The sequence below is a fragment of the Eurytemora carolleeae genome, unplaced genomic scaffold (genome assembly GCF_000591075.1).
Source record: "Eurytemora carolleeae unplaced genomic scaffold, Eaff_2.0 scaffold212, whole genome shotgun sequence".
Classification (NCBI taxonomy): Eukaryota; Metazoa; Arthropoda; class Copepoda; order Calanoida; family Temoridae; genus Eurytemora; species Eurytemora carolleeae.
Genome location: NW_019396107.1, coordinates 349,733 through 365,714, shown reverse-complemented (window position 1 = coordinate 365,714; position 15,982 = coordinate 349,733). Strand labels below are relative to the sequence as shown.

Below are 15,982 nucleotides of genomic sequence, written 5' to 3'. Positions count from 1 at the left end.
AAAAGAAGGCATCAAATCGAAAAAATTTCACAATATTTTACAAATGTTTTGCAAGCAGGATTTTTAATGTTTATGCTTTACCCCTGTTCCTTTCTATGATGTAAGTTATGATTAGGGAGTACTGTGACACCAATCCGTCCCAGTTCATTATCAGGTCTATTATCACCAATCCGTCCCAGTTCATTATCAGGTCTATTATCATCAATCCGTCCCAGTTCATTATCAGGTCTATTATCATCAATCCGTCCCAGTTCATTATCAGGTCTATTATCATCAATCCGTCCCAGTTCATTATAAGGTCTATTATCATCAATCCGTTCAAATTCATTCTAAAGGGGTTGAGTTTTTGCCACAAACTCTGATTTTCAAATCTCTATATCTTTGTAACCCAATGTTGTAGACCATAGATATTTCAAACTATAAATACTTAAAGATAAAATAATCTAAGTTTGAAATATCAAAGGTTTGCACCATCAGGTTGCAAAGATATTGAGATCAGAAGATTTGAGTTTGTGGCAAAAACTCAATTCCTTTTGCTATCTTATACCAAGCTGTCAAAGCGTTTTCCTATTTGAACAATGCGCCCCAGCTCATTTTCAATTTTATTATTCTGGACCAATGCATTTCAGCTCATTTTATTAGATTCTAGACCAATCCGTCCCAGTTCATTCTCAATTCTATTATCTTGTATACCAATCCATCCCAGCTCATTCTCAATTTTATTATCTTAAACCATGCCTTCCCAGCTTATTCTCAATTCTATTATCTTAAACCAATCCTTCACAGCTTATTCTCAATTCTATTATCTTAAACCAATCCGTCCCAGCTTATTCTCAATTCTATAATCTTAAACCAATCCGTCCCAGCTTATTCTCAATTCTATAATCTTAAACCAATCCGTCCCAGCTTATTCTCAATTCTATAATCTTAGACCAATCCGTTTCAGCTCATTTTCAATTAAGTCATCCTATTGACAAATTTATCCCGGCGTTCATTCTTAATTTTTTTATTCTATTGACCAATCCATCCCAGCTCATTCTCAATTCTTTTATCCTATTGACCAATCCGCCGTAGTTCATTCTTAACTTTATTAGATTCTACACCAATCTGTCATTCTCAATCCTATTAAATCCTAGACCAATCCGTCCCATTCTGTTCTCAACCTTATGAGATTTTAGAACAATCCGTCCAAGTTAATTCTCAATCTTATTAGATCCTAGATCAATCCATTCCATTTCATTATAAGTTTCATTTATAGATCCTAGACCAATCCATCCAAGTTCATTCTCAATCATTAGTTCCTAGATCAATCCATTCCCATTTCATCCTCAATTTAATTAGATCCTAGACCAATACGTCCCATTTCATTCTCAGTTTTATTAGATCCTAGACTAATCCGTCCCAGCTCATCCTCAATTTTATTATCTTATAAATCAATCTGCCCCAGTTCATCCTCATTCTATTATCCAACAGATCAATCCGTCCCAACTCATTCTTAATCTTTTAGATCATAGATCAATCCGTCCCAGCTCATTCTTAATCTTATTATCAATCCGTCCCAGCTCATTCTTAATTTCATTAGATCCTAGACCAATCCGTCCAAGCTCATTCTCGATCTTATTAGATCCAGACCAATCCGTTCCATTTCATTCTCAGTTTCATTAGATCCTAGACCAACCCGTCCCAGCTCATTCTCAATCTTATTATAACCTAGATCAATCCGTCCCAGCTCATTCTTAATTTCATTAGATCCTAGACCAATCCGTCCAAGCTCATTCTCAATCTTATTAGATCCTAGACCAATCCGTCCCATTTCATTCTCAGTTTCATTAGATCCTAGACCGATCCGTCCAAGCTCATTCTCAATCTTATTAGATCAGACCAATCCTTCCTATTTCATTCTCAGATTAGATCCTAGACCAATCCGTCCCAGCTCATTCTAAATCTTATTAGATCCTAGATCAATCCATCCCAGCTCATCCGCAATTATAATATCTTATAAATCAATCCGCCCTAGTTCATCCTCAATTCTATTTTCCTTCAGATCAATCCGTCCCAGCTCATTCTAAATCTTATTAGATCATAGATCAATATGCACCAGCTCATTCTAAATCTTATTAGATCAAAGATCAATCCGTCCCAGCTCATTCTTAATATTATTTGATCATAGATCAATCCGTCCCAGCTCATCCTCAATCTAATTAGATCATATGATCAATCCGTGTCCAAGCTTATTCTTAATTTAATTTTCTCTAGATTCCGTGCCAGCTCATTCTAATTAGTTTTACTTGATAAATGGGTTCTAGCACTTTCTCTCTTTATTATTTTAGAGCAATCCTTCTGAAATCCTTCTTTATTATTCTATATCGGTCCTTCCTACCTCATTCTCCATCAGTATTCCAGAATCCAGATGAATAAGATGAATCCGCCGCGCAGCTCCTAATTCTGATTATCCTATTTATCCCATACCAAGCCTAGACCTCATAAAGATAAAGCCAGGGTTAAGAATTTGTTGCGGGGTTTGCGCAGAGCTCCGCACAGTCAGTGTACCAGGATGGCAGGCAACGTGGCGGACGAACTAAACAACTTAAAAATAGATGATAATGTGAGAAATTGACATTTTTATTGCTTAGCAAAATTTAAAATCGAGACGGAAAAATTAATTTTTGCCTGAACTTAAAATTTTTTTTTTCTGGGCATAAGGATAAAATAAAATTTTGGAACTTTCACTTTCTGTCATTCATTTAAAATCGAAGAAGTTTCCCAAAGTTTGAGGATGTTGAGCGCCAGGATTTGTGTTTATTCTCGGGAAATGAACAAGTTAAAAACCATCTCTTCAGTGAATGTATCCTTGGCGAGATTCAAGTCGGTGCGTACTGTTAGTGACACCCCCCCCATCCCCCCATGCTACTATGCAATACTTAAATTACTATTATTCTGTGCCTTAAAGCCGTTGAGCGACCAGAAAAATGACTTACGGCTGGAAGGCACTCGGTGTTGTCATTTTATACATGTTTTAAAATTCTGATGCAATACCTGAAATACTGTCATATCCATAGGCCCTTTGGCTTTATTGTCTCACATCAATAACAATAATAAATGTATTAATCGAAATTTAAATTTATAAAGACTTTCGCAGACAATTTTTTGTAAGATGTTTTATACGCATTTCAAAAATGTTTTTCTTTTAAACTTTTCAAAGAATTAATATTCTTGCTATCTTGGCTGTAATTTTGTTTGTAAATGAATTCATTTTTTTCATATAATATATTTCAGATTTATCATAATTCATTATAAATAAGCGCAGGTTAAGCAATGAAGTTTTCTAACCTAAGTAAACCTGAAGGTCTGGAGAATCTAGACAATTATTTATTGTTAAACAGTTTTATATGCGGGGTTGAACCAACCCAAGCGGATTTAAAAGTTTTCTCTAGTCTGAAACCTGGACTTATCCGTCCTTACTCAAATATATCTCGTTGGTTCAATAATATCTCAAGTTTCTCGGACGCGGTGAAACATTTCCCTGCGAGTGATATAATAGTTGAGGTTGAGGTTGAAGATCAAAGCGAAAAGAAAGAGGTAGAGATCAACCCAGACCTGCATACAGAAATGCAATGTTTAAATATCAAGCAAAGAAACGAAATTTATATTAAATTATTTAAGTATTGCATAGTTTGGTTTGCTAGTTGCATGCCCTGTGTGTTGTAGCTTAGTCTGTTAGTTCCAACCCCTGTCAGGACGAGAGGGGGTGTCGGGGTGTATTTTTTTCTTCAAGAATAACATCCTCAAGGATTTTAAACACTTCAGTTATAATCTTGATGATTATTGATTATACATTGTATAAAGCCCTAATTTTCTATTTTTACGTCTTTAAATTATTGTTATTCTGTTTTTTTAAATATATCATTTTGATTGAATTTAAAATCTTAAAATTCTTGGCCTTGTGTTAAAATGTAGCTTAATTGCACATGATAGATTAAAACATCAATTCAAAAATATTTAGTGATTTTAATACACGTTTTTAAAGATTATTTTCGTATTTTCAAGTGCTTAGCTTGTTTAGTTTTGTAGAGTTTTGTTACATTTCTTAAATATCTTTTTGAAAATTAATATTTTGATTTCATTAATTTTTTTGCTACTAGCATGTACTCTGTACAAAGTCGCTTAGTTTTTTTACATCTCGTCAACTTGACAAGTGAGACGAAATAATTTTCTAGTTTCATTCATAATTATATTTTTTATTTAGCTTAAAGCGATGAAGAAGGAGAAGGTCAAGAAGGAGAAGGCGGCCGCCGCCGGACCTGGTAAGGTTTCTCTGCTCAACCCTCCGCCAGACTTTATCGCTGAGAGAGAGAAGATGTGGGACAGGTTGAAGGCGGAGAGAGAGGTTTGGCTGGCGGAGCAAACTCCGGCTCCTATCAGGTGGAGTGATAAGTCTTTTGTCTAAATCTTCAAGGCTAGATCGGTGTTATTTTTTTTTTAATAAATGGGAGGATTTTGAGGAAATTCAGTGCTGTCCAGTTGAATAAAGAACTTGGAAATGCTATGGGATAATTTTCATAGACTTTATTTTCCCAAATACTTAAAATCAATTATATTGTCGTGAGTTTGTTGCAAAATCCTTTTTTTTTGATAATTTGTTTTCATTTTCTAAATGATTAGTGTGACCCTGCCTGATGGTAAACAAGTTGCTGGTGAATCCTGGCGTACAACTCCCTACGACGTAGCTCTTGGTATCAGTAAAGGTTTAGCAGACAACACCGTGGTGGCCAGGGTTGACGGAGAGCTCTGGGACCTGGACAGGCCCCTGGAGAAGGATGTGAAGCTGGAGTTGGTCAAGTTCGACGATGAGGAGGGACAAGCTGTCTTCTGGCACAGGTATTTTTTCATGAATTTAATTGGCTTTTGGTGGGAAAAGTAATCTTAATCTTAATATAAATTTTAATCAAAATTGTTCTTCTATTATTTTAAGTCGTATACACTAATTTTCCAGGGGTAAGGGGATGTATCACTCTTTGTTTCCTGTATCGAACCCTCCCCCTTTTAACCACCTGAGCAAATATTTATGTATTTTTTATCAAACCTATTTTCAGTTCTGCTCATGTCCTTGGAGAAGCAATGGAACGTGTTTACGGAGGACACCTCTGCTACGGACCTCCGATAGATCAAGGATTCTACTACGACATGTGGAGCGAGGAGCATAAAGTATCCGACACCGACTTCAAGGTCCTGGACGACGTGGTGAAGACAATCGTGAAGGAGAAGCAACCCTTTGAGAGGTTGGAGATGAAGAAGTCAGATCTTCTGGAGATGTTTAAATACAACGAGTTTAAGGTGAGCAGCAGTACGCAATTTTAGATTTAAATACAACGAGTTTAAGATGATCAGTAGTACACAATTTTAGATTTAAATACAACGAGTTTAAGGTGAGTAGTAGTACACAATTTTAGATTTAAATACAACGAGTTTAAGGTGAGCAGTAGTACGCAATTTTAGATTTAAATACAACGAGTTTAAGGTGAGCAGTAGTACGCAATTTTAGATTTAAATACAACGAGTTTAAGGTGAGCAGTAGTACGCAATTTTAGATTTAAATACAACGAGTTTAAGGTGAGCAGTAGTACGCAATTTTAGATTTAAATACAACGAGTTTAAGGTGAGCAGTAGTACGCAATTTTAGATTTAAATACAACGAGTTTAAGGTGAGTAGTATTACGCAATTTTAGATTTAAATACAACGAGTTTAAGGTGAGCAGTAGTACGCAATTTTCTCAAAGATTTTATTTAATCTTTATTTTTTAATTTTAAGGTTCGAATTTTAAACGAGAAAGTTAAGACTGATACAACCACCGTCTACAGGTATTGTTTAGCTTCTGTTCACATTTTTAATGGGGGGGGGGGGAATTGGACTCTAACTTGCAAGTATTTAGACCCCCTTGTTTTACTTATCTCTTACAAAACCATTGGTTCCCTTGAAAATTCCCTAATAGACGAGTAAGATTATTTTTTTTGTATAAAATATAATTTATCCTGGTTTTCTCTACTGGCTACTTAAAACAAATGTCTAACCTGGGAAATGATTTTTTAAGATATGAAAAATCTGAAAAAAATATTACTTCAACTTGCAAGTTTTCCCATTTTTTAAATTAAAAAATACATCCCTGTTCCATTATTTTATTTCTAATTTGGCGAAATTGATTCGACCTCATGTTTACTCTTCTGTGTAGGTGTGGACCTCTGATAGATTTGTGTCGAGGACCTCATGTTAGAAACACAGGGAAAATCAAGGCTATGGCAATCACCAAGGTGTGTGTTCACATAAATAAAAAATATAAAAACTTCTCAATTAAATAATCAATAAATTGATTGTAAATTACGACCTGAGGATCTATGCCCAAGGTTTGTTTTTAAAAAGTGAAATAAATAAAAAATTAACAAAGTTGATGAAATATTTGATTTAAATAACTTAATTATCCAGAAATTAATGGTATTGTATCATCTTTATTAACCAATTGATTGCTAAAGATTGACTTTAAGATGATTGATTAACTAATTATTAGAACTCTGCTACATACTGGGAGGGAAACTCTGAAGCTGAGAGTTTACAAAGAATTTACGGAATATCTTTCCCAGAAAACAAACAGCTCAAGGAGTGGAAAACTCTTCAGGTTTGGTTTTTATTTCTGTCCTAAAATTTCAATTTTGTGATTTAGCGCCTGGTCGGATTGTTCTTGCTAGAATGTACTTCATTTTAATATAAATTAAATGCAGCTTACATTGATAACTAGAAAGCAACGGAATTGTAGGACGACATTTTAGCTTTATTTGTATTTAAGTGAATTTGAATTGCTAAAAAGCAAATTGTTTTACTAGACACTTATTGAATGACAAGTTTAGTGAAATGGGTGTGTTTACACTACACAATTGCTGAATTATCATGTTCATTTTTGAAGTTATATCTTGATTTTAATAGTCGTCCTCCTACTTCAGAATTTTCTGGTTCTTACTTTACAATTTATCGACTACGCAGTACGCACTCTGGGTTTATAATGGTCCCTAGTGACATTGGAGATATTTGAAATCCCGCCATTTTAGTAAATTCAAAAAAGGGGGTTGGAAATGTGTGTCAAAAGTTGTTTTGCGTGACTCGTAAACACTTGTAAAGACGGGATTTTTTTCCATTCATCTATAAATAGACTTCATGCCATCTACATTTTAACTTAAATACAATTTTTAATGATTAATTTTTTAATTATCTGAATGTTACCAGGAGGAAGCAGCGAAGCGTGATCACAGAAAGCTTGGAATTCAACAAGATTTGTTCTTCTTCCACGAGCTCTCCCCCGGCTCATGTTTCTTCCAGCCGAAGGGAGCTCACATCTACAACAAGCTACTGGAGTTCATCAAGGAGGAGTATTGGAAGCGAGGGTTCCAGGAGGTCATCTCCCCCAACATGTACAACTCAAAGCTGTGGAAAACCTCTGGGCACTGGGACCACTATGCGGAGAATATGTTCAGGTTTGACGTAGAGAAGGAAGCATTTGGTCTGAAGCCTATGAACTGCCCCGGACATTGTTTGATATTTGATCACCGTCCTCGGCCTTATAAAGAGTTACCCCTCAGAATGGCAGACTTCGGGGTGTTGCATAGAAATGAACTTTCCGGTGCGCTTACAGGTCTTACGCGCGTACGCAGATTTCAGCAGGATGACGCGCATATATTCTGTCGGCCTGATCAGATAAAAGAGGAGATGGCGGGGTGTCTTGACTTCTTGAAGCATGTGTATTCTATATTCGGGTTCACTTACCAGCTACGACTCTCCACCAGACCGGAGAAGTTTATGGGTGATATTGAGATCTGGGACGGAGCGGAGAAAGATCTAGCTGACTCCCTGGATTCTATAAACCTACCCTGGAAAAAGAACCCCGGAGATGGTGCGTTCTACGGTCCTAAGATTGATATTACGCTGCAGGACGCGCTCAAACGTCAGCATCAGTGCGCGACCATACAGCTGGACTTCCAGCTGCCGAAGAGGTTCAACTTGAGCTTTATCGATGAGAAGGGAGAGAAGCAGCATCCTGTGATGATCCACAGAGCTATTCTGGGTAGTGTAGAGAGAATGGTGGCAGTGCTGACTGAGAACTATGGCGGGAAATGGCCTTTCTGGATTTCCCCTAGACAGGTGGGATACTTAGCTTACTATCTCCAGGGGCGGCGAACACGGGAATTTGTCTGAGGGGGGGGGGGGGGGGGGGGAGGGGGCTCAACACTTGTTGGGACCATAGATTTGACTGATCCGGGGGAACGGGGCTAGCCCGGTGTACGCCTTTGACTCTCAACCGTTAATTCTCTGGTTGAAGACTTAAATGGTGTAAAATAAGAGGTAAAATAAGAGTAAAACGGCTAAATGTTAAATGTAGATGGAATTTGTTCAATCCTCTCAATCTTCTAACCAGGGATTTATATTTTGTTGAAAAATTCGTTTTCTCCCCTATTCTTAATTTAGTTTCCCCCTAACTAATATCTTTTAAATGATCACAGAATCGGAGGAAATCAGAAATAATTGTGAACAAAAGGTTTCTGTTAAGAGAAACTTAATGCATTTTTCTCTTAACAATAATTGGAAACATTGTTACTTTCAAATCCTAAGGGATTATTCAATTCATTTCTGTGTATTGGTCCTTCAAATATCACTGTCACATTTACGAACTGACTGTTTTAATGAAAAGGATTTTAACCTTAATTTGTATTTACTTTAGGTCATGGTTGTACCTGTAGGAATCCCCTTTAACAACTACGCGCGTGAGGTAGCTGACCGTCTGCGCGCTCTAGGGTTTTGCGCAGAGGCAGATACAGACGATGGAAACACTATGAATAAAAAAGTCAGAAACGCACAGATTGCTCAATTCAATTTCATCTTTGGTAAGATCTTTTATTTTGGGAAACCAGGCGCCATTTTCTTTAAGCATAAATAAAACAATAGATTATAAATGAAATCTCTTTGCATTTGCAGCCAGTCTTCTTACGTAACAAACAAATTTGATTTCGCAGATTTTCTGTTTAAATTGGTAGATTCCCAAAATGTTGGAAAATCTGTCATCTCATGGATACAAACAGACAATCAAAAGCACTCAACACACTGATCAATGAATTGTAAAAAGCGTCAAGAAGCATCTCTGTACTTATTACAGTGGTTGGTGAGAAGGAGATGACGAATAGCACTGTGAACGTGAGGACCAGGGACAACAAGCAGCACGGAGAGTTCTCCATCCAGGAGGTGGTTGACAAGTTCAACGTTCTGCGGGAGCAGCGGATACTTAAGTCGGAGGAACATGGTTGGGGACCTACTGGAGACCAGGTCAGTTGGGTATCATAGACAACTTCATACAAAAAAAGAACAAAAAATTTAAGATAAAAATGAAACAAAGCTGAAAACTTCAGAATTGCGGATATTTAGATTAATGCTTGCTTTAGTTTGTATCCTTAAAAGTGTTTAAAATTTAACCATTAGTGGTGTATGCAGATTGCAGAATCCCGAACAACAAATCAGAAGGCGAGAAATTTGTAATTTTCCGCGCCATTTAATGAGAAAACTTATTTGTCGGAATCTGAGAGGAATATCCAAAAAGATAGAAAAAAGCAAATTAAAAAGAAAATTAAAAGCATTCGGGATCAAGGGTATCCAATTCTAAAGTTTTGAGCACTTATTTATCAAACTTTTCTTTTCGTATTTGGGTATTTAATTTTTTTTTTACTTTGTTACTGTTGCAGGCTGAAGAAAAATCAAAGAGCGGAACCCCAGAATCAGAATAGTTCTCAGGAACCCTTAACGTTCCCGGTAATCCTGACGTTCCTGGATCACTTAACGATCTAAGGAACCATACAAAGATCCCGGGAACACTTTAAATTTCATGGCACAAATGAAATTTCAAAAATCCCTCCTTTGATTTTATCCTGTGATCCTTCATTTAGAATTCCTTGAACTTTTTAGAGCTACAATGAACCCCTTGATCTCCATGAAATTCTATAGAACTCCCTTGATTCCTGAACTCCATGGAACTCTCCTACACTCCTTGGAACTACCTTGATCAGTTCAGATCAACTAAGAGAACTCCTTTGAGATCTACTGAACTTACTTTAACAAATGGACTCATCGCCATTTAATACTTTTACCAAATCTTACAAAACTTTTTTTTTACTTTTGGTTATTTTAGTCACATTTCTTGTTGATAGCACGGAATCAATTCTATTATGTTATGTAAACAGTATATTCTTAATCATGTAGATTGTATGATTGTAATGTGTAAAGATGAAAGATAGAAAAAATGTCGGAGTCGGATGATTAATGAATATATTACAGAGAAGATGACGGTAGAGAAGGATAAATCTGATGGTATCACTGTGGGACAGCCTCATCTCGCTAAACAGGTGAGGATAAAGTTTAAGATTTTTACCTTAAAAAAAATATATCCCCCTCTTGAAAAATATTCCCCCCCTCCCTAATGTCGTAGGAAAGGATGTTTAGAACTATGGAGAGGGGACAGAGTTTACATTCTACTGTGACGTATTAGAACAGCTCTAGAACCAGTTCTACAAAAAAAACCTTTTTTTTTACTTGTGGCAGTTTTTTACCAAAATATAGAGACGTGGATTATTAAATAAGAGATTTAGTAAAATTGAGCTTTCAGGCCTGCCTTTCCTGTCCTGCTTAGGAATACCGTGTTTACAGATTTTGTTGTCAATAAAACCCGTTTCTGGTCAGTCCTAATTCGTCACAGTAAAATGTTAACAAACCCTTTACCCTATTCTTATGCTCGTATATTTATATTTATTTATATGTCTATGATGATAGATAAAGATTTTGTTGAATTGACTTGGAATATATGTTAAGGATTTGGCAACATTAGATATTGGCAAGCTGACCCCTCTCTCCCCTGAGGTTATCAGTCGTCAGGCGACCATAAACATTGGAACTATCGGTCATGTGGCTCACGGGAAGAGTACGGTCGTTAAAGCTTTATCAGGAGTTCACACAGTCAGGTAGATTTTGCCTTATTTCACTAATTGTTAATGTTGGGCTTTATTTTAATATATGACTTTAATTTAATTTTAAAATGTTAAGTTAAAGAATGAATTGGAGCGTAATATTACTATAAAGCTTGGATATGCTAACGCTAAGATCTACAAGTCTGATGACCCTAAGTGTCAGAGACCTGTATGTTTCACCTCAGCATCAAGTACAAAGGTAACACCGTCTTATAAACAGTGTACAATAAAACTTGTCCAAACCGCATTTTTAAATGTCCAACTCTTTATCACATTTGACAGTACTACGCCGCGCTGGTCCTAGTGTTACTTTTGCAAACATAGTTAGTTCGGCGACAAAAATCAATTATAATTCATTATTTACATCATGATAAAGTTTCCTTATGGTTATATGTAAAAATTTTCTCTTGAAAATTTTGAAATCAGTCTGGGACAAACTATTAAAAAAGAGTCGTTGGTTAATTTGTTTAGTACGCCCCAGTGCTTAGGATCCGGATCCGGATCCGCTGGATCCGCATTATTTTATTTTGGCTCTTTGGATCCGGATCCGGATCCGGATCCGGATCCGGATCCGCATCAAAATTAAATGGATCCTAAGCACTGGTACGCCCTAAATATTTCTGAAAACAACGTACGACACTAAAACAATGAAATTTTGGACTAACACGCTTTTGTAACACATTTTCCCTTAAAATCTGGCGATAAAAAAATATTTATCTCTCATGACATGAAAACATGAAGACTTTTGAGAAAGAGATGAACAAACATTATTGTCAAGGTCTGGAACCGGAGCGTATTGGAGGTTTAGTCTAGGGTTTGAACTTTTTTTAGTTCACCCCCTAGCGGTCGTTGTTTACCCACTCAAAACTGGTATTAGAAGAAAATAGGGTTTTAAATTCATTACAAATGACAAATAATTGAAAATGGACAAATTGCCAATTTTTAGGAAAACGAATATATATATATATATATATATATATATATATATAGAAGATTAATATATTAGGCTTAGGTTCTGGGTGGGGCGACTATGGGCGCTAGGCTCCTTGTTGCAGATCTCATCTTGTATTCTTTTTACATTCCCGGATCTAACATACTTATTTATTCTAGGAGGACAACTTCCTGATGAACGGACACAAATACAGCCTTGTCCGACACGTCAGCTTCGTCGATTGTCCCGGTCACGACATTCTCATGGCCACCATGTTGAACGGAGCAGCTGTCATGGACGCTGCTCTGCTGCTGATTGCAGGGAACGAAAGCTGTCCCCAACCACAAACTTCGGAGCATCTGGCGGCCATTGAAATTATGAAACTAAAACATATTCTCATTCTTCAGAACAAAATAGATTTGATAAAAGAAGCTCAGGTAAACACATTTAAATGAAAATTATTTGTTTGAAAGTATTCGAACTATATATACCTTGATCAAACAGCTTTTACCTTAAAAAACGTTTATTGCCTACATAAATTGTCTTGCTTTGCTTATCACAATCTGTGCGGCATTCCAAATGAATAATATTGATATTTAAAATCGGGATAATATCATTGATATATCTCTCGGTTTCACAGATTACCAGATAGAAAACTAATTTCTTTAATCATTCAATTAATATAATCTCTTAAGCCTACCAACTAAATTTGTTTTTCAAATCAGACATTAGATTTACTTCAGAGAGATGATAGTAATAATGTAAGAAAATTATTTTAGGCTTTGGAGCAACATGATCAAATCCTGAAGTTTATCGAAGGTACTGTAGCTGAGGGAGCACCCATCATCCCCATCTCCGCCCAGCTCAAGTACAACATCGAGGTGGTGTGTGAATACATCACCAAGAATATCCCTGTACCCATTAGAGATTTTACCAGCGAGCCGAGGCTCATCATTATCAGGAGCTTCGACGTGAACAAGCCTGGTAGTGAGGTGGAGGAGCTGAGAGGAGGAGTGGCCGGAGGTTCTATTCTCCGGGGAGTTCTCAAGGTGGGACAGGAGATAGAGATTAGACCAGGTAATTTGGAATTTTTCTAATTGGAAACGCATTTTCAAAAAACTACATTTTTTTCTTCTAAATTTTTTTTAATTTGTTGAAGAAGCTGCTTAGTTTAAAAAATTACTCCCCTCTCTTCTCCAGAAAAGGCGCCTCTCAGGGTACCGCCATAAATCGGGACATATGACAGGGTCACATGCAATTAAGTTTACTGTCCCTTTACTTTATTATCTTATTATCTTAACCAATGACTAGGTTTGGTGAGCAAGGATAGCGAGGGTAAGCTGACCTGCCAACCAATCTTCTCAAGGATTGTTTCATTGTTCGCGGAGCAGAACGATCTCATGTTTGCTGTTCCTGGAGGACTTATCGGAGTTGGAACTAAGGTTGATCCAACCCTCTGCAGAGCTGATAGGTTGGTTGAATAAGATCCGTTTACTTAGTCATTTTGATACTGGTTACTTCCTGTTAAATAAGCGTAATACAAAACCAGATCCTGACACGCCTCCTGGTGATATCTTTCCATTATCAGTTTTAAATATTGTCTCACGTTTATAAATATTGGCTCATGTTTATAAATATTGTCTCACGTTTATACATATCTATCAAATACCACACGTGGCTAAATCTGTAATTTTGTAGGATGGTAGGTCAGGTGCTAGGAGCTGTTAAACACCTGCCCAGTATATACACGGAGCTAGAGGTTTCCTATTACCTACTCAGAAGACTACTCGGAGTCAGAACGGAAGGTGAGAAATGTTTTCAAATTAATAGTCTTATTCCCTCATAAACCCGTTTAAAAAATACATATAAAAACATTTGTTTAGTAGCTAGATGTTTGAACTAATGGAAGTGGGTTTATTTTATAAATTAAAAGGATGGTTTTATTGGACGTTCAAAGAACCTTTACTTATTTTAAGTTAATTTTTCTTTTCTTTTACATGAAAGACAACGATAAAATAAATATTGAAAGTCCTAACAAACCTTAACATTTAGGAGATAAGAAGGGAGCTAAGGTGGCAAAGCTGACCAAGAACGAGGTTCTCATGGTCAACATCGGTTCCCTGTCCACCGGCGGCCGGGTTATCGCCGTCAAGGCTGATCTGGCAAAGATTGGGCTTACCACCCCAGTATGCACAGAAGTAGGAGAGAAGATCGCACTTTCTAGAAGGTACAAATCAGGATTTTTCAAATTATCTTTTCTCCCAGTATTCAAGTTTGGAGCTTCTCTTTAACTGTTGCATGAAATTTGATAAAGGAGTGTCGACGTTATCTGTCATGACCCGCCGATTTACAACAAGACCAGAGGGTTTCAAATCTTTACACTTTACCCACCACCAGTGTCCGATCAAAACTGGTTGAGATATCCTCGTTTTTTTCTGTGTATAACGTGACTTGCTGATTTATGCAGTAGATAAAAGTTGACAAGGCGGTATAGTGGATTTCATTTGATGGGGTTTGTAACTGTTAATGAGGGGTCTCGGGAAATAAGTAAAAAGTCATTTTAATTTGAGAAATTACTTATGTTCACAGTTGTATTATAAATTAGTTTTTACGTTTGTCAATTCTTAAAGGAGTGTAGACGTCCTTTCAAGTGACCTTTCAATCATAGAGTGGCATGTCCGAATCAGAATAGTTTTTCCGATTATGAACCTAATTATCTTAAATTGTGGTTTCTAGATAAGTGCGCATTATTTTACTACGTGAAAACAATATAGGAATGATAAGAATGCAACACTTTTCCTGCTACAAATACGAAATTATCTTCATACTTTTATTTATCACATAAAGCTCTCAAGGGTACCGTTGTTAATCGGACATGCCACTCTTCCTTTTTTTTACAATGGAGGATCTCTTGAAATTATGATGACAGTACCTTTAAGATGTATATGAACATCTGTTAAGAGAATTTACAGACGACATGGAGGAGCAAATAAGTAATATTTTGTCAAACTTATTTATTTCAGGATTGACAAGCATTGGAGATTGATTGGCTGGGGACAAATTAGACGGGGAATCACCGTTAAACCAACGGAAAGAACCTAAACAAACAATCCTAACAACGTTACTTGGAATTTGGACACTTTCCGTGATACTAATGAGAAAAGATGGTGGAGTGAGGGTTGAGAAATGTATTTAATAAATGTAAGAACCGATTATTAAATATACTATGCTTGAATATATTTCGTTTTTATTGATTTAATAAAACGTACGGGATGGAAATTCTGTTAGCATGATCAATTGTCTTTTGTTGTTTCCTTGAAAATAACAGTGCCTTCGTTAGGCTTTATTCTTATCATGCAGTTGTTTTTAAGGAAAATGTTTTTAGGAGGTTTTGAAAAACACATAGTTCCGCACATTACTGAAAATGAACCATCAGGATTCAAGTCAGAACACCTAATTTTTGTTTCGGAAATATATTAATATGCAGGCTTCCGAGTATTAATCTAATTTTATATACATATAACTGTAGGTTCAAAGATTATTCTGTGTTTTTTTTGCGATATTTTTATAACTGTTGATGGCAGGGTCCCCAAATTTTGTGAAATTTTCTCAACAGTCATAAGACATGTTTTAGCAAAAAAAAATCAAAGCCTTAAGTGAACTGTTAATTGCCCAATTACTGCCTAAAAAGACTTTTTGAAGTAAAATCAGTAAAAATTACATCCAAAAAACTTTTTCGGGCCGCATTTTGACAGTCAGGCAGTTGACTTAGGGATTTGATTTTTTGCTACAAAAAGTTTCACGATTGTTAAAAAAAATATTAAAATATACTGTTGAAAAAATATCGTAAATAAACCCAGAAGAAGCAGAATAAAGTCTTGAAATGAAATTTTTGTTTAATTTAAGACCTGTGAATGCACTTAAATTCTACAATTTCTTAAAAATTGATTTGCTCAAAATTCCGTATGTGGCATTTTTTGGAAATTAAGAATATAACTCAGTAGA

General features: G+C 36.2%; 2 protein-coding genes across 4 annotated transcripts; both read left to right on the top strand.

Annotated features, from left to right (window-relative positions):
* The first annotated feature begins 2,497 nt into the window (after positions 1-2,497).
* On the top strand, positions 2,498-10,361 carry LOC111695125 (threonine--tRNA ligase, cytoplasmic). 3 transcript variants are annotated; one of them, XM_023464334.1, is made up of 11 exons: positions 2,498-2,605; positions 4,247-4,422; positions 4,663-4,878; positions 5,094-5,334; positions 5,810-5,859; positions 6,228-6,306; positions 6,561-6,668; positions 7,271-8,182; positions 8,760-8,922; positions 9,192-9,358; positions 9,772-10,361. In XM_023464334.1, the coding sequence occupies exons 1-11, from the start codon at positions 2,555-2,557 to the stop codon at positions 9,811-9,813; spliced, it is 2,205 nt and encodes a 734-aa protein (XP_023320102.1). In that variant the 5' UTR covers positions 2,498-2,554; the 3' UTR covers positions 9,814-10,361. The 3 variants fall into 3 exon arrangements, with proteins under 3 accessions (XP_023320102.1, XP_023320101.1, XP_023320100.1); XM_023464333.1 differs by lacking the exon at positions 2,498-2,605 and adding an exon at positions 2,666-2,869; XM_023464332.1 differs by lacking the exon at positions 2,498-2,605 and adding an exon at positions 3,301-3,579.
* On the top strand, positions 10,238-15,216 carry LOC111695126 (eukaryotic translation initiation factor 2 subunit 3). Its single transcript, XM_023464335.1, has 9 exons — positions 10,238-10,428; positions 10,892-11,040; positions 11,122-11,245; positions 12,157-12,414; positions 12,757-13,054; positions 13,289-13,448; positions 13,676-13,782; positions 14,030-14,204; positions 15,001-15,216. The coding sequence occupies exons 1-9, from the start codon at positions 10,339-10,341 to the stop codon at positions 15,077-15,079; spliced, it is 1,440 nt and encodes a 479-aa protein (XP_023320103.1). The 5' UTR covers positions 10,238-10,338; the 3' UTR covers positions 15,080-15,216.
* The last annotated feature ends 766 nt before the right edge of the window (positions 15,217-15,982 follow it).

Bases quoted from the DNA above. Each gene is read 5' to 3' on its own strand.
- LOC111695126 (XM_023464335.1), top strand. From the start codon at position 10,339: ATGATTAATGAATATATTACAGAGAAGATGACGGTAGAGAAGGATAAA. The intron at 11,246-12,156 runs GTAACACCGTCT...TATTTATTCTAG, and splicing joins CCTCAGCATCAAGTACAAAG to GAGGACAACTTCCTGATGAA. The intron at 12,415-12,756 runs GTAAACACATTT...AAATTATTTTAG, and splicing joins ATTTGATAAAAGAAGCTCAG to GCTTTGGAGCAACATGATCA.
- LOC111695125 (XM_023464332.1), top strand. From the start codon at position 3,316: ATGAAGTTTTCTAACCTAAGTAAACCTGAAGGTCTGGAGAATCTAGAC. The intron at 3,580-4,246 runs GTAGAGATCAAC...TTTTTTATTTAG, and splicing joins ATCAAAGCGAAAAGAAAGAG to CTTAAAGCGATGAAGAAGGA. The intron at 5,860-6,227 runs GTATTGTTTAGC...TCTTCTGTGTAG, and splicing joins GATACAACCACCGTCTACAG to GTGTGGACCTCTGATAGATT.